We start from the raw sequence: 23,617 nt of genomic DNA, 5'->3' as shown, positions 1-23,617 counted from the left end.
CATCGAATATCATGACTCTGTGCGAACCAGATTCGTAGTCGTTGTTGCGCAGCTTGATTCAATGCGATGTATTATCATCGGCGTGGGTTGCTCATTGTTTTAACCAAGGTGATTTACGTCATAATTCCACTCCGTTCTGAGGAAAATGACGAAACAAACGGAGAAAGAGAGAAAAAAAAAACACACAGAAGAGAAAATGCCCAAGGTGACAGACAACAGAAATCGAAATACTCCGACCTGCCATACGTCGTTTGTCTTCTGCCGACATGTTATTGCACACCCACATAGTCGAAATGATTTCCTGACTCTTTGCTCGAGCAATAACCATCGTCACTATAATGGGTTTGGGATGCATTTGCATGTCTTGTGATGTTTGACTTTGTTTCAGTCATAAGCTAGACCGACAGTGATCTAGCCTTTGACTGTTTAGCGATGATTCCTCGGCAGAACCGGCCTCTCGCCTTCGGGAAGTTCTCCCACAGCTTTTCGTCCCACTCCTTGTCCCCATTTAAAAAGGATGGTATAATTTTAGTTAAGATGGGGAATTCAAGCTTAAACATTTTCAAGATGATTTAAAAACCACTTAGGAAATATTAAAGGGCATACAATTCTAACAGGAGTCCAAAGTTCATTTGATGAAAATCAGTTTTAAAATGGCTGAGAAATCCAAGAACAAAGTAAAACAAAATTGTCCTAATAAAAGGTGGGTCCCATCTTTTATTAGGACCTCTTTGTTTTCAGATATCTAAGCCATTTCAAAACCAAATGTCATCAAATATGTTTTGAATTCCTCTTGGAACCATATGCTCTTTAATACTTCATGAGTGGTTTCTAATTATCTCGTGAAAAGTTAAAACCTGAATCTCCATCTCAACCAAAACTATACCATCCCTTTAACCGATGTGTTTCCTTTTATTCATCATCATCATCATCATCATCATCATCATCTTTCTTTCTTTCTTTACTTTTTTCTTCTCCTCCTTCTCCTCCTTTTTCTTCTTCCCATGTCTCCTCCACCCCTCTCTTTCTCTTGTTAAAGGGATTCCACCCCCCCCTCCCAAAAAAAAATATTCATTGAGTGAAAGCAGCAACATTATAGAACACATATCTATGCAAAAGTTAAGAATTTTTAAAGTTTTGGCTTTGGAACCGCTGGATAAGGAGACTACTAGAGGTTATGACATATGAGTGGACAACAATGCAAAGAAAATCTAAAGGGAATTCCACAAAAATTAATTTTTCACGAAAATTATACATTTCATCGATTTGACACAGATATATGTTAAGGTTACCAATTATTCCCCCTGCTTTCTGAAAGCGGTTAGTCAAGTTTTGTTTCATTATGCTAGAAAAAGTGAATTTTGTGGAATCAATGTTGCTGCTTTCACTCAATCCAGATTGCTCTTTGGGTTTCGGTTTCCTGTAATGTCCGTGGGAAGAAGACAATGCCAAGAGTACAATAGAAAGGATTTGTTGTTTACCCATGCATTTTAAATATTTACGGTAAGAAAGCCGGATGAGATATGCTCGATTGGGATTTTAAAAGACACATCGTCTGTACACTCTGGTTTTGTTACATCTAAAAGGTGGGCGTTAGTGCATCTGTGCTATCTGACCGAATTTAGGCAGTCGAAGTAACCTGCTTGAAGAAGACAGTACCGGTGATTTAGAGGGACGTGAACTGGAGGAGATCTGGACCATTTCATTTGCCAATGTTTGTTTGCTCAGTCTCAGTTATAGCTGGACATTCATAGCAACCAGTCGAGACAAATATATAGATCAAGGGAGTAACGGAGGATCGCTCATCGAGAATTCAAACCCAGACGGGAAATGGCATCCCGTTTGAAATTGCAGCTTCAACACGTAGTATGTAAATCGACGTTTAAATAGTAGACGGGAGAGCGAGGTATCTGCCCCTACACGCTCTTTCCAAACTCAACTTTGAGGGCGTAAATCAATGTTACGCGGGGACACAACCTCGCCAGTTTGTATTCTCACTCGAAAGAGCAATTTATCGATCAAGCAGTCACTTCATACGTTTAGGCTTTCTTCTGGTCCCATGTTAACTCTCACATTATTCTTGCCTCTTCGACATAAAAGCAACAATGATATATGAAATATATCACAATATATCCGAGTAGATAAAATGTTTACTTGATTTCGACGCACCAGTCTGCCTTGGTATGATATTGTTAGCCCCTTGAGGTTGTCAACGAGTTGCCCTGTGATGTCACGTTCGTGATCACATGTCCATAGGAGAGCGATTCGATACCAAATACATCTGTCATCGAATCATGCCAACGAATCGATATGATTCGATATGACGTCGACACGTACGAATGTCGGTCACGGGCCCAGATATTTGAGAGTGATTGCCATATTATTTTGAAGCTGTATATCTTCCCAGATGATCGCATTCTGCCTATTAAGGCTTATATTCGCGAGCTACATTCTGCATACATTTGATGTATAGGACGTGAAGCTGCCTTTTGGCACCTCTGAAACTTGTAAAGGACTTTACATGCGCCGAAAACGTAATACTTAACGGATCACCTTCTTATTTTTGTCCACATACCAGCATGTACACACACTCTCTCAGACCAAACGGTAGCCTGACGAATGAAGTATGAAGTTCAATGCTAGATTTAGAAACCGGCAAAAGCCCGCATGTTTTTTCCCTCCCCCGCCTGGACTTATCCGTCGGCCCACCTGGCATGACCTCCCGACCTTTTCTTCTAGTTTTCGGGTCACACGGGGAGTGGCTAAGTGATCCCTGCGCTCATGAAACTTCTTCTTTTTTTTTCACCAGTACTCACGAGTAACTTAACAGGGCATTTTAGCGAAGGTTTCTATGCGCGCGTTCTCCATAGTTTAGTATTGTTAAGACTGAAGTGCGGATTATCGGCTTCGTTACCTTTCGGTGTTGTTTTGTGAGTCGTGGGGTTCCTTCGAGGGGGATGCTGCTTACATTTTCTACCGAAGCCCCCCTTAACCCCCCTCGGAACGTTTGGGTCTTTGGACACATCTTTGGAGAGTCAGTCTTTCGCGCCATTTGTTGCATTCGTCCTCACCATGGTAACAGCGTACCATTCTTCATCCCACCGTCACTGCATGGCGTGAAACGTTACTTTCTCAGACGACATTGATCACAGCTCGCTGCGGAAAAGGGATATGATGGCGCACTTTCCTTTCGCTGGCCTGAAGACTAACGACACATCGTCTGATCAACCCATGTGATATTACTTATTCCCATTAGCTGACAGAAACGACTTCCAAGTGATTAAATTTGAAGTACGGTTGATAAAAAGTTGTGCAGCTAAATTGCATAGAAACACTTCTCAATGTTCTCCAAGGGGCATGTCCCATCTCCCCTCCGGTACGCTGGGTGGATTATGTATTCTACTCGCCTTCTGACGGGAGCGAAATGGAGCAGCACTTTCGGATATTGCTCGAGTCAATTTCGCTGATTCTTCGGATTAGAATACTGGTCCAGTAAGTCCGCTTCAGCGAGATTGTTCATGACAGCATAATGCGATACACATGTCATTCTCTGGACAGGATAGTCAGACCAGTTATGTCTTGTTTTCGTTGGTGGTGGTTGAGCGAGAGCCTTTGAAAAAAAAAGAAGAAGAAGCCTCGAGTGCTGATCGTATTGTGTCGTCTGCTTTTCCGAAGCACCGTAGCGTGTAGATTTTTTTTTGTCTCGTAAGGGTATAATATCGTGCAGCGCGGTCTCATGCCCAGTTTCGTCCGCAGCTTGCGAGTGTGTGTGGCGGGTTTTCGGAAGCGGCCGATGCCAACCTGTTTCTTTTCGAAGCAGAATGCTGATCGGTTTAACAGTTTGGGCTGTTTATCTCTCTATTCATACTTCATCGAACATAATTATGTGTTGCTGGCGATAGAAGGGATTAAAAAAAGTGCTTTCTTCAGCTGAGTTGCCATATAGTATGCTATCTTGACGAGATAATAAAGGTCTTATATACACAACGAGTAATAATCCGAAACAAAATTGCTCGTATTGTCCTTCGGAGGAGGAGGTCTGTGAGTTATCGACAGATTTGGTGAACACCGGTGGAGCTTTTTTGGTGGATTTCAGTGTTTCTTTAACAGTTTGTGTGATATGAGGGACAACAACATGAAACGACGGTGGCGAAGTTTTTCGGTGATCGCTTTTCTGGATAAACGGGATCATATAGGTAAGTGACTTCCCTCCCCTACCCCCATTTTTATCGTATAGCTGGTAATGTGCTAACGGAAGTTCTATGTCCAATAAGTTTATAAATGCATATTTGACCCTTTTAAACAAATCTCTGGACATAAGATATGTTGTCTTGACTCTTCACTGCAAAAGCGACTATAAGTCAAAAGAATATACGCTACTGTCCATCTATATTGACATTTTTGTTTTCTCTGTGGTGAAAATGCATTCAACAGTCTTTTGTAAATGACATGGCATCTGAATGCTTGATATCGAAGGAGGCAAACTGTCGGAAGATTATCAATTTTGTAACCAACGGGCCGTGTATATGTCTCCTTCATCGCTGTGATTTGCTGTGATTGTCCAATTAGCACTGACTGATAGCAACGTTAAGTTGCTGGTACCGAAGAGGAATCTACAGCATATTATAGAGCATTGCATGCCTATAGGCTTTAGCATAGGGGAAAATGGCAAATGAAGAATGATTATCTGAATGCGCCTAAACTTGTGATAAAGACAGTAGTCAAACGTTTCGGTCTTCGTGAAATGCTATCATTTTGGATCAATTTACACAATGACTGATTCTTGGGGTAGCTTTAGTTTCTCTTACGATGATTCTACTAAGTATGATAGTGATATTTTCAGCGAGTTCCGCGTGCGTGACTTGAATTTTTTTTTTTTTTCAAAACGTCGAGAATTGAGGAGAACAGTTTTGTGGTGACGGGTTCGCGGTGCCTGACACGGTCGCATGCAAAAATTTTACCCACAACAGGTGCAAAATCTTGTTTGCTTTTAAACAAGCCTGAATCAATATCGCCAATGTTTACTTTACTCTTGATTTTATTCTTGTTGTTTAGAGTGTCATACTTCAAAATCGAACTTTTACAAAAACTACTCTGAATCAATATCGCCTATGTTTACTTTTCTCCTGATTCTCGATTCTCGTAGTTAAAAGTATCATCCTTACAATGGAAATTTTCCCCAACAACCTATACCACACCCTATCAAGTCCTATCATATCCAATCCCATACAGTGGCAAGACAAAGCAGCTGAATGTAGCGGGAGACTATCCCTAGCTATTATAGAATCGTAATGAACGTTAAGTCCATTGAGTACGAGAATCTGTTGGGTCGTTTTTAGCAAAGTCTGTTAGAATGATAAATTGAGCAGCTCGGAGGGGACGGATTCAGAGAGGAGAAAACGTGCTGGGATTGGTATGACAAGCGTTGTATATATAATGTCAGTCATTAAATTTCATTTGCAAAGCACCATGGGATATATCGGTGAGAATCAAGAATCGAGAAGAGAGCTCCGTAGTAAGATTGGATAATGACCCGCCTTCAAATCGTTTCACGGCACTTATGTGGAAATCATGATTATATACTTACATCACGAATCAAAAGTATAAACACTCTTCCAGTGGAGATGTCAAAAAATATGCTCCTATCAGTGAATTGGAATGACAAGTTCATAATTTAGGGAAGTATCACAAAATCTTATTGTTTTTAAATAAAACTAGAGGGACGATTGCAGTTAATGTCCATCTTTGGCAATGACGCATGCAGGTGAAAATGCGGTCAAGATATACAACATTGTTACCATGGTTACACTCGAACTCGAAGTCAAATTCGGTTTGGAAACCGAACATCAGAGCGACAAACTTGATGTGCACCCGGCCTTGTGAAAACGTAATTCCTCGAATTCACAGTGGTCGGCCATCATTGACGAATGAGCGCAGTTCAATCAGTTCTTCCGACTTCTGAAGAGTATGAATAAAAACAGTTGTTTTTGTAAACCATTCATTGGACCCCATGGAAGAACGTAATGAATCAGAAATGGGTAATTTATCCGTTTTAATCTTTCTTTTATTCATGTATGATGTATGTGTGTATTTTTAATGTAAAATGGCGAATGAATAAATAAGCAAACACACAAACAAGTCGAATTTTCTTTCTCATCTAAGGGTGAATGCAGTTCAAACAGGGATAACTTTGGACAGGAAATATTCTTCCCTGACTTTGCAGAATTATATTCACCTTCTCGAGCGTGTATTATCTAAACAATTGTTGTTGTTTTTTCCCCGAACCGTTGGACGATTATCTCTTTTCCTTTATTTTTTCTCGTGCGATTGTTTCCTTGTTCCAAACACTTGAGTTCGTCATCACGCGGGAGACTGATCTCCTTACGTATCCATCTCTCAGGTCGGGTATTTTACTTCACTGCGGCACTGCCTCCCCCTTTGTGCTTGATCAAATCTAAAGTCAGGTATGAATGGATGGACATGTAGACAAATGGACAGGGTATCCCTCCTTCGACGCGGGTATAATAGCGGTGATCAAATATCGGGTGTAGGTTTTCCGTGGCGGGCAAATATCGACTGTTTGATTCGCAAACTTTCCACGGGAACGTTTCGGCCAGCAACAGTTTGGATAGTAAGTGACTCCCGTCACACGCTTCTCAAATATTATTAACGCAGGAGCGAGAAAAGCGAAGAAGGGAGATCCGCTATATAGATACCGCCCTTCGGTGGCATCTGGAGAGTTTAGCCCAGAATCTTGTTTACTGTCAGGAGCGTCACAGTGTTTACATGACATTTCCCTTGCTTTTGTATAAATTATTTGAATGCTTATGGCAAGGATGGCACATATTAACCCCCTTTCATGCATCTGCGACCCCTGTGTCTTTTTGGTGCTTTCTTTGCTACGGAAACGAATGCAGTTACAAGTATTTGTGGCTGAAATATATCTCGGTGAAATTTCAGAATCATTGACCAATCTATTTAGACCAGACTTTTGATTTTGACCAAAACACACGTTGACCAGAGAGTTTCAGCTGCACGCAGCTCTCCGGACGAATGCCCATTGCGCCAGTTCTCTCATCGAGTGTTGTTTCGCCTTGAGTGACCACGGGTATTTTGTTGTGTATACTCTTCCTCTTCCGGTAATAGGATAAAAACAAAGTAAGAGAAAGCAGGTCTCGCGCAAAGACACCAATCCGTGACATCCTCACAAACAAAACATCCCTTTGCACGTAGGCTCGAAGCAAAGAAGAAAACTCAGAAGCACCGCTATACGTGACTGGAATCCTGTTTTTTGCAGGCATTGAAAAAGGACGCAACATGGTACTTTCTTGGAAGGAAACATTTGAAACAATTTGACGGAAGTCCATTTTGGGACCAAACGTCATGTTTGCCAATACGATCAAGTATAAATATCTGAATTGTCTGCAAGAAAAGTGATGTTTCGAATGAATCTGTACCACTTTCTAGGAAGCAAACCTTAGAATAAGGAAGTCCATTTTGGGACAAGCACCATGCTCATCTAAGATCCGGTATAAAAATATCTCAATCTGCAAGAAAACTACACTGTTTCGAACAAATCTGTACTACTTTCTAGGAAGCAAACCTTAAAAAAGAAGGAGGTTCATTTTGGGACGAGCGCCTTGCTTGCCTAAGATCAGATATGAACATCGTCAATGTCTGCACGGAAAATAAAACTTTTGCACAAGTGTAATACCTACAACAACATTTTTTTTTTAAATCATTGATCACCATTGTCATAATCTGTGATATTCCAATCATCGCAATTTCTGCTAATGTCGTTATTCTCTCATGATTACTTTCTTTCATCGATATAGAATATGTTGTGATCATTTTTGGCCGATGGTGTTATCGTTATGACGATGGAGATGATGATGATGATGATGATGATGATGATGATGATGATGATGATGATGATGATGATGATGATGATAATGATGATGATGATAACGGTGGTGATGAATGATGATGATAATGAGGATTCATGAGCCCGTCATACATTGTGCATGGTAGACCTATATAGTATTCGATACTGGTCTTAGCGCTCTGTAAAGAACACGTCACTATCTACTGTCCACTTTCTCAAGCTGTCCGTCACACCTGTTGCACTGGTTGACTGGCACTCGAGTCCGACCTGCCGTAATATCGATCGATCCTGTCTGGTCCCGATACCCCCAGCGATCTCAAGAATGTGTGCACCGTCTCCAGTTCAGGGAAAGATCGAAATTCTGCTGGGGACCTTAAACATGAAGGGGAATGTTCTAGGACTGATGTATCACATAATTGGCCCCTCTTGATCAAAAATTGATAGTGTCGCAGTAAGACGTTGTCAACCTTTATAGATGTTCATGGAATTATTTGCACAGAGGGCGCATGTTCCAACCGTTTGTAAAGACGCCTTTCTCTGAATGTCGCTTTTTCTTTTAGTACGAAATCAAAACACATTCGTGATTTTTTTTTTCAATAGCCGAGGATTTCCAAGATAACGGAAGCATTATTCTACGCGGTAACTGTTATTTTCTTGCACGATGTACTGACATAAATCATGTAAAGTGAGTCATTTTGAGGATATGCCTGTAGAATTGTATAGCTGCTGTCAGTGCGTGTATATCATAGGGGAGGGGATGGGACTGCCATGTATGGAGCCGTAACAGATGCGAGCGACATTAAACGTCAACCCACGAGGGACACGTCTCAAAGTCAGGGAGGTCAAAGTCACGTGGGAAGGAAAGAAGAGTCAAACTTTGGTTTCAATCGTGGGCAATTCTTGCCTTTAGAAAAAACCCGCCCCCGTGGGGCTGCACGAATAACTCCTAGAAAAAAAAAAACAGAACAATGTCATGTTAACGATACACGAATGGCGGAGACGAAGAAGAAAAAAGCTGGTGATCGAGTTGAAACATTTCGAGGAGAAAAGGGGTTCACGGAAACCGTTATTTCTTCATACGATTGAACAAGAACCATAACATTAATGATTTCAGATTGGAAAAAGAAAGAGAGAATAAGAGAGATGAGGAAACGAAGAAACGAAGGGAAAAGACAAAGAATTATGAGGTGCCAACATTGTACAAGCATAGTCTTTTGAGTAGGTACCTCCACTTTTTTCGCAGAATGTATAGATATGTTTGTATGAAAAAGGCCCCATTTTGTAATGACTACTGACAAATGTTATTTTTTGCTATCTATGTATCATTCCTTCAAACGCATGTCGAATTTATACTTTTTGTACATTCTGTTGAAAGAAGTGAAAATAAAACCTTTGAATTGGAAAAAAACAATAAAATGGTAAAATCCATCAATACCACTCTCTACCTTCTCCCAGATAGGCCTAGGTTACTTTCTCTACCTCATTGCATCCTTAAATCCACCCCACCTGAATCCCGACACCCCATTCCATGTCTCTCCCCCCCCCCCCCCATTCATATTAGCCTCCCCCTATACCGACTCATAATGATCCCATCCCACAACTCCTCCCAAACCATACCCCGCTCGCATGATCAACCCTGGGTTATATGCCATTGAATGGCAATCGAAAGTAAGGATCACGATAACATTAGGTGCGCATAATATACGAGAACATACATCTCCGGTCGAGAAATAGTATACGAACGGCAAAGAGCAACAGACGTTTGGTGGTATAGCGCCCCAAGGAATTGACAGCATATACGGTGCCCGCCGCTATTCGTCCCAAAACGTGCGAAACGAAAACATCAGTTCTTTATTACAATTTAAAAAGAAGCGACCCAGCAACGGTTGAGGTTATGGGTATTTTAAGTAATAAAAGTCAACCCGCGTTGTCAACAAGTCTAAGGAAGTAACACCATACCAAGAGTGGAATTTCGTGCCATTGAAAGATAAATCGAGGTGTGAACTACCACCTTCCTTGACAATATGAGGCTAGATACAGAAACAAACTCTCTAGCCGCACCTGGTGACTTTTTCGACAAATAACGTGCTCTGAAATGTTTGATGACGAAAACTACTATGAATATCACACCCGAAAACAAAGAAGAAAACAGAAAAGGAGACAAAGTAGAAAAGGGGAAACAAGAAAAAGAAAAAAAACAGAGGGGGGGGGGGGTGGTGGAGAGGGAGAGAGAGAAAGGGGAGGGGTGGGGGTCCGGCCATCATTTCGACATGATAACCGTGACGAGAATTCGTCGTTTGAATAGAAGGAACAAGTAGAAAAATACAGATACGCATATACCCACTACTTGTGATGTTTGTTTTTTTTTTCATCTTAGTTGTGGCAATATCTCAAGAAAATTTCGCATGATAACAAACACTTACAGTGTCTTTTGGTAACTTCTGATATTTGTTATGACAGTCCACAGTGTTCGAGTACATCGTTTTGAACACAAATTTAATATCGTTCTGATGTCCACCATATGGGTTGCCGTAAACAAATGTATGTAGCTTCAATAAGTCTAATATACGGGTTTCGTTGTTTTCTTTGTTTTGCCCCCCCCCCCAATCAAAAGTTAGAGTTAGTACCTTAATCATGTGACCCATTCCTCGCCTTCACTGACAGAAGACTCCTGGGTAAGATTAGTCTGGTTTTCAGACCCTTTGCCAACTGTACCTTTGTTTACAAAATGCCCCGCCCTCGACGAAGTCGCTGCCTTTGCCGAAGGACCATCCAGCTAAACCTGCTACCTTGCTACTTCAATTGTCGTTAGAGTTATTCTGGGGAGGAAATTAGTACGAGCAGGCCGACTGGAAGTCAGACTAGGGTAAAGTTGAACACGCCGCCAGACACGAGTGACACCTTATTAGATTTTGTTGTCTTTTATTTTCTTTTTTGCTTGCTTTCTTCCCCCTTCTTTGTGTCTTTGTGTCAAACAATGCGAACAGACACGGGGCCTCACCAACGCCCTTTGTGATGTCATCGTTATCTGTCAATTGGATACTCCTTTCGGTATGCTAAGAAAAACAAAATGATGGACATTTGCAGCCTTAAAAGGAGAACAAAACAAAACAAAACAAAACAAAGCTAAAACTAAAACTATAAAACTAAAACAAAAACTAAAATTTGAACTAAAAAAAAAAAGAAGAAAACTTAACAAAAAATCCCGAAGACGTTACATTGGCGATGGGTGTCTATCTTTGACTACCGGCACAAAACATACACATGACAGGTACACGTGTACCTCGGCTTATTGTGACATACAGCTATTTTTGTTCCTTTGTCTACAGGGGCAAAGTGCGTTGCTGCTTCTTTATTGCCCCAGAACATGCTTTTGATTATACCACCTACGTATGGGTTCCATCTCATTTTTCGTCTGATTAGAAAAGAACATTATTTAGATTAATGCAGTACTTGAATGTACAAGTGACAACAACTTCAACAGAATCTTCGTTGAATTCGTTGTCCCGTCGTGAATTCGACCTTTGACAATCATCACTAAAATGCAGCGTTTTTATTGAATTCGTCGGTGATCATTTATCTATTCCATCTTCAGGTGATATCTGTGCTTTGAATAGAATGCATATATATATATATATATATATATATATATATATATATATATATATATAGCTATGCAAAGGGTCAGCAAACCTTTACTTTCCTGGCGATTTACTTCTCTGCCTTGAACCTTGAATGGGTCATCCCTGCAGCAGCTCGTGGAGGGCTATACACTGTGATGGTTAGTTCGATAACGACACGACGGTGCTTCAAAGTGCTTTCATCATTACAATAAAATGGCATATACGTGCGAGTAAAATACGATATTGATATAGGGATACATTTTGCTTGAAATTTGAACGTATAACTTGTTTCATGGAGATGCAATTTCTTATTGCATCATTAGATTCCATTTGATTCAGGTATTGTCATACTCTCCCTCCTCAGTAAAACAACAAGCAGTGAATTTGCAATATCAAAATCCATTGAATAACTGCTTTAGTGGATGACCATGAATAAGTTACTTGATGACCAGAAGTATTGGGAGTTTTCATCGTTCTTTTTATGATGCAGACCACAGCTTTTATCTTTCTTTGGCAAATGCAACGTTGTCGCATGGGGTATATAAATCGGCAACATTCATTCCGAGAACGTTTACCCATGGTCCGAGCTTACGATTGTTTATTGTGCAACATAGATAGTGTCCCGGACTATTGTATACTCGTAAACGATACTGACCTCCAATCTACGGAAACAATGGACGAGAAATCACATGAGGCAATATAATTTAGCTGAGACGCTTGGTCAATATTCTTTTATTATTTGCATTCTGACTGAAACAGGAGAGAGGAGAGGAGGAGGAGGAGGAGGAGAGAGAGCGATCATAATCAGTTTGACTTATACAGTGCTGCGAGAGGCACAGTAGAAAATGATGTAATCGGTCTTATTGTGTTTTGCTCATTTTAATTAAACGTAAATTAAGCGTATGCGTGGCACATACTTCTATATCAACAATAGAATGCGCTCAAAGCAAGAACACAAGGCCGAATGGGTCTTGCCTAGGTTATATCGACAAATATTAACGTTAGTCGTAGACAAACATATTACCAGACAGTGTATATTTGACTCTTTGACGACGTATTTGGCATGATTACTCTGATTGGCATTTTATGGTTGCAGAATTAATTCGAATCATTGCATGGGTTAAAGCGTATTTACTAGAGATATCACAACTAACCTGGTAAACTAACACGGCGGTATGGGAAAGGGGGACTTTGTCTCATGTATGATCACCCACCCACATTCCTTGTGTTTACATTCTATGTCAGTCGGAACATCTTCGTCATGTTCTTCAGTTTTGAAGTCGGTGAAAATCAGGAAGAAAAGTCGACAAGTTTGTCATGTCAGTCGTTTTAAGATCTTGCACTATATCTCTCCCTTTCTCTCATGGGATGTACATGATCCCTGACTAAACTATTCCATACTTGGCCGAGATCAAAATTCTTTTCCCAATTCACTCTTTTTCTCCCTCACATTTTCACTTTCCAATCATTCTTCTCTCAATTTTTTCTTTAGAACTGAATTAATTCATCAGGTGGAATATCATGCTTAGAAAGTGAAACGGAGAAACGAGATTTCCCCAAGGTGTTCCTTTCTCATGAAGATATTTTCTGAGTTTAAAGGGGATGGCTAGTAACCGATCGGTGGGAATCAGTGGGAATGCTGAGGGATGATTGTTCCAATCCTTGTGGGATTCATTTAAGAGTACATTATCTACTGTTGTGTAAAAATTATTTGCTTCAGAACGGTCTCATATTCAAGTAATGTGCAGATTAATGCCCCGTCACTGACTAGGCACGCTAACCTGAAAACATTAAACTGCACATTACTTGAATATGAGACCATTCTGGAGCAAATAATTTTCACACAACAATAGATATATAATGTACTCTTAAATGAATCCGACAAGGATTGGAACAATCATCCTCCAGCATTCCCACTGATTCCCACTGATCAGTTACTAGCCATCCCCTTTAACATGGTTTATGTGCTGCTGCGGCCCAAATCGAGGTACCCAAGTAGAGGGTAATGGGGTTCGAGTCTCATTGGATAATTAGTTTTTCCCCACTAAAGCAAAAGATAGATCATGGGACATAGCTTTTTTTGTGTGACTGAACTCCTGATGCACTTGCTTTTCAATACAACATTCATAATATACGCCAATGGACTCTTAAAACGTTGCCCAAACACGGTCTATAGCGCATAGCCAGTGACCCACATCTGGTGCGGAACGCGCTAATTGTACGATCGAGAGTCTTACGCAACGCGGGTGTCCGCACGGCATTCAATAATCGCACGAGATCGCTTCGCTTGAGATTATTAATGCCCCCCTTTTTTAAATGTTTAGGAGGCGAAGAAGGGAGGGTTTGTTCACGCTTGAGATATTAACGATTCATTCCAGAGGGGATTGCTCTTTTTCCGTTGGCAGGTGGGCAACACGTTGGAGCTCCTTGCAGAAAGAAATGGAACAAATCATCATAGCGTGCAGATGACTTTGTTTGTTATTCGATATCTGACATCTAACTTAATCACTTAATTACTTATATAGTTCATCCACGTGCATGATAATTCTCTTGTCATTATCGTCATAAAAGCTGGCCTCGACATACCACACGGATGAAACATATTCCAATCCGTTATCCCGTCTCAGTCTTACTTGGAATACGCATTGGAGCAGGAATAAGCAGGGAAATGATTATGTATAAACAACAAACATCGGAAGCAAAAATATATTGTCGTGTAAAGCAAAAACAGGTGCGCAACCAACAAAGACACCTAGTATATATCAGGTATTTCATCCAAAGATCGTAAAAGGGCAGCTTGATTGACTCAAAGTTATCAATTATTGGACAAAGAGAATGTTTCTCAATACTCATTTGCCTGTAGCCAATATTGGGATGGGTTGGGAGTTGTAAACACAAAACAATTTAGATTGGAACATAGCCAGTATACTGCTTCATGGAAAATAGGGAATCAACGTATTTTCCGGAGAATGCGGCGATCGAAATCTGTCCATTTATCTTCCCATGCCAGCAGAATTTGCGATACGCAAAAGAGAAGATCATTCATTAATTCAAGAGGAAAATTGTGTGTGTGTGTGTGTGTGTGTGTGTGTGTGTGTGTGTGCGTGTGTTGTGCGTTTGTGTTGTTTGTTTTGACATAATAAAAATCATTCAATATACATAAGCAGAAGAGAAAAACACGCCCAGATTGTCTGACTCCCATAATGCCTTACGTCTCGTTGCCTGGAATGCTGAGCGGGAGGCCTAATGATGCATGTCACAATCAGTTCGAGTAGGAGACGAAAGCAGTCAATTAATGTGGAGGGGAGGGTAGGGGGAGAGTGGTAAGACAAAGGTAGCGTTCCACTGGACCTGTATTTTCGTTATGTTGAGCATCGACATTGCATTATTTTGTTCTCTAAAAACAGGAAGTATTTAGCTTAGCGCTTGTCTTATCAAGAAATAGTCATTTCCTGCGGGGGGGGGGGGGAACACACTCGTTTCATGCAACTCACAGTAGTGACAATCGTGCTATAGTTCTAGGCTCCATGCAGCGATTCAACTTTTTGAGTGATTTTGGAGGCATAATAGATTTGAACTTCTTACCTCTGACCACATCAATCTTATCCCCTTCCACAATATCTCCTGCCCCACCCCCACTCCCTAATACCTCCTCCCCACCCCACCCCGTTCCTTCCTTGACGCCATATGAGACTGCAGCGCTGTTCTGTGTACATTTACAGTACGTTAGAGGATGGGATTTTTGAAGTTTGTAGCGAACGTTAATCCCGAATCAGAAAAAAAGGACTGGTAGTGAAGCGTCTTTACACACGACACTCACTGTATTTTGTAAGGCTTCATCAGTAAGCAAGCTGCACACGACGAGCTGTTGACAAGTTAATACACTTTTTGTCATCACTTTCTGTGTTTGACTTGTTCGACCGTCACAACAATTACCCCAAGGTTAGTCGCTCGACGGAGGGAATAGAAAAGCGGAGAAGTAGATCGGACGATCAGGAAAGATGTAACGACAGATAGTGTAGACATAGAAAAGTGATAGATCTGTAAACAAAATATAATGTACAAGAAGAGGCATAGAGGAGGGACAAGGACGATTGTGTGTGTGTGTGTGTGTGTGTGCGTGTGGGTGTGTTTATCAGAGAAAGAAATCGAGAGAGGGAAGGAGAAAGACAGAAAAAAGAAAAGTAGAATTCTCTGCGGTTTTCTCTTTTTTTTTCATCAATCATTGTTTTCTCATCCCAACATGTTGTCATCTAAAGTAGATCAGTGACTTTTTTGCAGTTCTGCAACATTTATTCAGATCAAATCTGAAGTAAAGCTTTTCGTGTCGCATCCCCATCCCACCCACCCCCCAAACAAATAGGATCAAACAGCAGTATCTACAAACCTGGTATCTGGCTTTAACCCATCGAGCCCTTGTGTGATTTTGCTGCGAATATTATTATCATTTCCTAGATATACACCGCCAACTCTAAATTTCACTTCTTATCTTGTGTTTGAGACAAATAAGATGGCTCTGGTTGAATTAGTCAAGTGCAGGCAAAATTAGAAGATGTAAAACTGTAAAGAATTTGCAAGATATCAAAGCTGAAAGTCTAATCTTGTAAATTTAGATATCTAGTTTAAGAATTGATTTGAATTCAGGTAGGTCTAAAAAAAGGAGGCTGTGAAGATATAAGCAAGAACTACATAATGGCGCTCCAATAAAAAAAAAACACACACACAAAAGTTTTGCTTTACTTGATGAAACATCTTTACCGGATAAAATAAGACTGAATAGATTAATGAATGAATAAATAAATAAAAATAAACAAATAAACAAATAAATAAATAAACATCAAGAATTAATTGTAAAAGTTGTGATAAACAGATAGAAGAGCAAACACGCACAGAAGTGTGGTTTTCTGGGATCTATGATGTTTACAGAGAATGGCTGCTGTTACCGGTCGGTTTTCTGTGATGAACTAATGTAGGCAATGGATGGACCGTGCGTTTCCGCGGATGGGTTAGGATTGTTCCAACTAATTATGTTTATTGTGACGTATAATATACACGTACGTATATTTATTGTAATGTATTACGTATGTTTATCGTGACGGCCGCAGAAACGTGGCACATGTCACAGAAGAGAAAATGCAACAATTTATTCTATTTCATATGTAAATGATTGAATTGAATTTGTCTGCAAAACTCAATGTCCCTTATTATAGAAGATTTTATTTCGCCAAAAGATCTGTGTTGTATTTTCGTATGTACATTGTATTCTTGAGAAAAAAAAGTTGCAGAAATAGGTTGAAATTGACATCATTGTCAGACACAGAGTTCGTACGGACCTTCATTGTCCTTTCGAAAATACAATATTTTATAGTTCTTAGTTTGGCAAACGGGCATACGTAAACGTATAAAAGACCTGCGCAATCAATGTCCTCGAAGAACCTTACACAGTTACTGATATTGCAGACACATACACACCCATTATACAACCTGCACTATCTTTACACTCCCACTCTCGACCGTCTCTCTATTCCTAATATTTTTCTTTTATTTTCTCGCTTTCTCTGTGCGCCCTTAGTCAGAATTCATATATCCTCTTATCTCATTACGTTTATATTTCGACACACAATATGTACACAGCTTTATTCGTTTTCATGAATTAGCAGTGGGTAAAGATGGCAGTCTCTTTCATCTGTTGAACTTATTGCGAGTTATTTCGAAACATTAAGACGTTTGTATGTGGCAAAAATGGAGGTCCCGTGTGTGAGAGAGTCACAACTCATGCACGTAAAATATCGCGCTTCATTCATTCGTCGTAAAGAGCAAATACTAACCCGGAGAAAGTGGTCCCGTCTTATACATCATTTGGACCTCATGAAGACCAGCTATTGCAGCTGAATATGGGCTATCCAGCCATCTTCTCAAATGGAAAATGAAACAAACGTTAAAAACTACGTCTCAAGGTGTGTACGTGTTTTGCAATGTTTCTAATTTACATCTATAAATCCAATCATATTAATCTACAGCTAATTCTTCCAAATCCTGCAGATCGTAATCAGTATGACATTATTACTCTTACGTATTTCACGTGCATTCACTTCTTATTAAGCCATGTGCTTTTTTTCATAGACATGCGATATTCGGCCTTACATTCTGCGACATCACGCAGTCTAACACCGGAAACATATTCCATGAATTATGGCTGGGTGATACACTTTGTTCGTATTTATGGTGGTTGACGACATCATCTGCATTAAAGAGAATAACTGCGGTTTTTCTTAGGTCCTTATAATCTTTAAAATAGTCCTTTTTGTCGAATAACAGATGGGGGGGGGGGGGATATGATCCGGTAGTGAAAATCCATTTTGGACTGCGTTCTTTTTAGCAGAAAATATGACAATTAACGTGGAGGTTAATGAAAATAAGAAAAAAATGTGGCCTTGGAGAGCAGGAACTACATTCTGGTGGACGAACAATCACGGTAACTTCCCTTTGGGCCCAAATTCTCGGACGAACATGAATCACTAAACAAGGGGGTATATACGTCTTCGTACCACCTGAAAGGTAAAGATATCCGGGCAAAAGATGCATTGATTATAGGATCATGCCTTAGTACCACCCCTGCGCACCCCATCCCCCTTCCACCCTCAAAACTCTACCGATTCCTTGGAGAAGTAAACACGGCAAGAATATGTCGGATATGGATTGTGAGGTACACGAAACCATCGGCGATTATCATTAAGGCCTCTTTCTCGAACTGTTATAAACAAGGGGACTTTTCGCAACGTAATTATATGAAACGCCATAGAAAAAGACTTCCTCGCACTTTTTCCCCTCTGACACATAACATGATCACCTCCCTATATACTGCCTGTTGATTCTTGGTTCACGGGGATTATCACACGGCCTTCCTTCTAGGTCATTTCGTGGAGGAGGATTTAACATCCTTTCTCTATCTCGTCCCTGAACAAAGGATACAATGCTTGGTGAAAACATAGGAATCGGGAAATAAACGACCATTCTTCGCCTCCTCTTTTCTTTCCTATCTGTGCCCCCTTTTTTGTCTCTCTTTCTCTCTCTTTCTCTTTCTGACAGTACAGCTTACCTCAAGTTATTTGGAAGTTGGTAGTGTTTGACTCGCACCTGTAGAACCCTGTGGTTTGTAGAAGAAAAACAGAAAGGGAGAGCAATTCGATTGATAATAACAAAAAAGTGTAGCTGTGTAGAACATTATAGACTTAAAATAAAGATTTCGTCATATTCCAGTAACTTGAACCGCAAAGAAGTCAGAATGACCTTTGTCTGTATCCTGTTGATACAACAAAGTGTATGTAGGCCTATATGCTTCTACATTTTTCTTATATGCATCCGTTGTCGGTGACAACAAAGAAAGCTGGCTAATCATATGGTCACGTCATGTAAAAAGAGATAAACAAAAGCCGAGGAAAGAGAAAAGGGGAAAAAACTCATGATCTAATTCCTCTAGGTAGTGTTAAAATATTACAACGCCTTAACTGGAAAATGATCCTGCTGAATTCTTTGAAGTAAGAAGAGATATAATAGACAGTTTGTTGAAACTGACAATGAAAGAGACAAAATATAGGCCTACAAAGGGGTTACATACAATTTTTTCCTGCAATGAGTACTGCTAATCTCATATGAGTCCTTTCCTGCGTTGACAATATACATAAGTATATACCAGTAGATATTAGATATATATGTATGATATATGATATAAGATGTTATATGATATGATATGATATAATATGATATTCTATGATATGATATGATATGATATGATATTCTATGATATGATATGATATGATATGATATAATATGATATGATATGATATGATATGATATGATATGATATGATATGATATGATATGATATGATATGATATGATATGATATGATATAATATGCTAATGATAAGTTGAGTAATGTCCATAGCGACGGTGATGAATGTAGTTTAGCAGCCGCCCAGAGGAGGGGCGCCAAATACAACTATTTTGCCGGTTTCGTGAAAGTTCAGCATCTGGAACGGGACAAAAAATAATAAAGCGCAAATATTTGTCTTGTCAATGTACACCGAGGCACTCATGGTCACGGCCTATACACAGCGCCCCGATGTTTTGATTTCAAAATCTTTACATTCCGGCTTTTTGTTCTCCTCCTCCGAGATCATTGACGGTAACCCACATTCTCTCGGTTATTTTTAGCCGAGTGACAAGTGAACTTGTGGCGTCATCAGGCAGCTGTCAAACTCGTCCTTCCTTCATTTCACCTGGCGACTTTTTGAATTTTTATCCAAATTGAAGAAAAAAATAAGTCTGGTGGTCGGAAAGTATAATTTTTTAAAAAACAGTGACGTCAATAATTAATAAATTATTTGATTAATCACTCGTTTAAAGTTAGTTTACCGATGTTTCGAAACAATGGTTATATTGAGCAAGTATATCAGATATGAATTTTCAATGAACTTGATGGAACTATACGCACCCAGCAGCTCCAAACGCCTACTCCCCACCAACCCACCCACTTACACCCCCCCCCTTCTGCTTCAACGACTGCACCCGATTATGTACGATCCGTCACCTTTTAAAAGTCACCTGTGTCCAAGAGTGTTAAGGAGCATGTATACCGTTAAAGTGTTCCTTGTCCTTCGTGGAATGCACGCGAGTATCATTTCAATATGAACCAACAAACGGGTCAAGTTAACCTACAAAAATTTATCCAAACAGCTCAGTTATATACCACCCGGTGTCCCGTGTTCTTCTTTCTTTGAAACATACAATAATGGATTCTGTGGCGAAGATCAATCCTCCCCAACTGTGACAGGGAATGTTTGCTGTGCCAATATTTGTGCGCCTGTTTGGTTAAGCGTCACCACAACATGTTGGCACTCTCGAAGGGTGGACGCGCGCACGATTGTTAGTTGAGCTCCGGGGGTTTTTTCTTTATCGTTCCAGTTTGCGCGGTCAACGATTTCGTATCGATCGACACAGATTACGACCAGAAGAAGTCCTAATGTGTATTTAACCGTTTGCCACAATCGTTCGATATTTATCTTGTTTGGAAGAAGAGAAACTGACTCTGCTACGGTGTTATATCGTCCAAGCTATAAAGAAAATGCCTCCATGTTTGGAAAATATATATGAAATAGATTTTGATATCTCCACAGAATCTGATGTTTGCTTAAGTAAGGAAAACATGCCAGCACTACTTGCCAATCAAACCTTCGAATGTGAACTCTATAGCCATCGACGTCCACGTGTCAAATACCTGGGCTTCAAGAAAAGAGTACATGTAGATTTGAGGAATAATAGTAATCGCTGCTGTTCCTCGCTTGTCATTACATACGATTTGATCAAGAAAATGATGAATAATGATGATGATGAATAGCATTTAATTGATTAATCTAATTAATAACGTAATTTATTTGTATAGAACATTCAAAGGCGCCCGGCTCCCGCAACCATATACCACACATTATTCACAAAGATACAGGATTGTGTTAGATCGCAATATTTTTTACAGGTATTTTCACGATAATAGTCAGACAAATACATTGCACTCACATAATGGGGTGCTTGGTTTCTCTCAGGAGAAATTAGTGACCGCGTTATTAATGTAATGGATATATCTTTCTTTCAGTTTTGTTTTTTGTTCTCATTGGTCTGCTTTGAGTGGTGCAGTTTGCGTTATTACGGATAAAAAAGGATATGAAGGCAAATGCACACGGCATTCTATCGAGTTGGTTAAATGTGTTTCTGGTTGGGCGCGTCCGAATAATTATGAATAGGTATTATGTGCGCGTGTGTGTTAGGGAGGAGTGATGTGCGCAGGTCTTCTGTCTTCATGGTCATCACTCTTTGGTTGTGTTTGGCCATTGAAACCGGATACATTATGTCACCATGATTTCCCCCTCTGGACTCCCGACCTTATTTACTGTCCTTCTCCAAGACGGACTTGTCATTCAACCGTTTTATGTTTGCGGAGTGCGGACAGTGAATATTCTTGGCAGCGGAGTTTCTTGGTGTGCTTATACTCGTCTTCTAGGACTCACCATGCAATCCAGGAGTTTTCTGTTGAATGCCTGTGATATGAATGCTACGTGGAAAGCATTCAACTTGCAGTGCAGTTGGTTCATTCCCGTGTTTAAAACTACGCCATCTGTTGTTCATAAAGGTACCAGCGCATAATGCCTATGATGCAATGGGCAGTAACTGCCGTTGCTGTGTTTCATGAAGGCGTGTCATGCTTATCGGATTTCGCATAACTTTCGCTAAAACGTATATTGTTTGTGTGTTTGTTGCTTTTTGTTCGTCTGTGTTTCGCGATAATGGTGATGATTTATCAGTATGTTTCAAAGATTTTTTGTCTTTCGTAAGTCAGATCAGAATATCTAAGGTTGAAGTTTGTGATTTATATCTTAAAAGAAAAAACCAACAATAATTTGTTCTAGATGCCTGACGTGTTGAACAAAATTTGCGATGAATCTGCAAATACACGATTGAATAGTGCTTCAATTACGGTTTGTTTGGAGTTGTTTTTCCCATTGGGTGAAAACGTTTTGATATAGTATATGACGATTTCAGTTAACCTAGAAATTGTTTCCATTCCAGATCTCAGTCGTAAAGGTTTGTACAAACTAGGCTGATGATTAATGTCCAGTGTAGCACAGAAATCAAGCCTGCAAGCTTAAATACAAATGCCATAGATTTCATACCTTTTGCTGTGAAACGGAATTCTGCATATTTGTGAGTAAGCAAAGGTTGTTCTCATGATATTCATGATCTTCAGAGGGACTTCAAACGGTGGTACCGAAGTTGCGTGCTTACAAACACTCTTTATATCTTTAGCAGCCAAAAAAAAAAACACCCCCCCAAAAAATCATAATTCCATCATTATGTCAAGTAATCAATTTAAAGAAGTATGTACGTCTCGCAGATTTAAATCAAATGTAATCTTAAAGTAATAGCTACGACATTGAATGATTAATACATGTTTCTTTCTCTCTTCCCCCCATCTCCCCTTCTCTTTTCTTCTTCTCCTTCTTACTATATCTCAAACGTGGTTTGGTTTATGCAGAGAGCTCCGACTGTACCAAATCTGACTCTCTTAGTTCCGACGGTCCGCACAAGGCAAACGGCCGAATTCGAGCAAGCGTCGACATCGGAGAAGTATCGTCGGTCGGTGTGATGGGCGGGATACGACCCCCTCCGCATTCCTCCGTCGCCTTGGACAAAGCTCCCGCGTCCGGACAGCTCTCGGTGGAGCACACGAACGGCGTGCCTTTCGTGACGGACGACATGGAGCGCGAGAACAACAACGATTCCCTAGCCGTCCCCAAGGAGGAGCAGCAGCAGCGCAACGGTGAACCCGACCTCCAGTCCGACGAGGATTCTATGTATGAGCAGCTCGATATCGTCGGCGACAGTCACGGTGTCAGGTTCCCATGGCAACGGGACGTGATAACGCAGTGCGATGGCGTCGGGAAGCACGATATGAGCGTGCAGACGGACATCTCGGAAATCTGTGACAAGTGCAATTCGGAGAGGGCGCTAAAATCTGAACACAACTCGCCGTCGTTGCTTCATCGAGTGTTCCCGTCGATCGGGCGCGGGTCCCCGGACAATCGGCGGAAGAAGGGCAAGCTCTTCAAGCAGGCCAGCCTGGACTGCATGCTGCCTCCTAAAGATTTCGGCATCGACGGCACAATGACGCCGCCGCGTCCCAGAAGCAAAAGCGCCTTACCCACAGGGCGCCCTCTATCGGATCCGGACGTGATCGCATCCGTGCTGGCTCCTACGATGTTGTCTGTGCCGAACAGCGGACGCATGATGAACGAGACTTTCTCGCAGGGTGAGGGCGGCAACCCCAGAGCCTTGACGAACACACTTCAATTATCCCTACCGCCAACAGACCAGGGGCAGGATGTTTCGTCGTATCCCCCCTCGCCACTTCCCTCGCCATACCACTCCCCTGAATTACCGGTAAGATATCTAATCCCTATCATCAACTGTTGTGTATATCTATCATTAAAATCGTATGCCATGCACTTCACCTCAGGATGGTGTCAGAACAGTTAATTCAAGTATCGTTTGATAACT

General features: G+C 40.7%; 1 protein-coding gene across 1 annotated transcript in view; it reads left to right on the top strand.

Annotated features, from left to right (window-relative positions):
- The window catches only part of LOC139718645 (uncharacterized), a 156,441-nt gene that overhangs the window by 105,137 nt on the left and 27,687 nt on the right, over nt 1–23,617 (top strand). The window contains exon 2 of the mRNA XM_071630104.1: nt 22,596–23,500. Within this exon, the coding sequence (XP_071486205.1) occupies nt 22,596–23,500 (905 nt within the window). The remainder of the gene's footprint in view (nt 1–22,595; nt 23,501–23,617) is intronic.

This window comes from Diadema antillarum, unplaced genomic scaffold (genome assembly GCF_040938485.1).
Source record: "Diadema antillarum isolate AM-2024a unplaced genomic scaffold, OU_Dant_1.0 scf00000098, whole genome shotgun sequence".
Lineage (NCBI taxonomy): Eukaryota > Metazoa > Echinodermata > Echinoidea > Diadematoida > Diadematidae > Diadema > Diadema antillarum.
The sequence above is the reverse complement of the archived record's forward strand: the minus strand, read 5'-3'. Positions and strand labels throughout refer to the sequence as shown.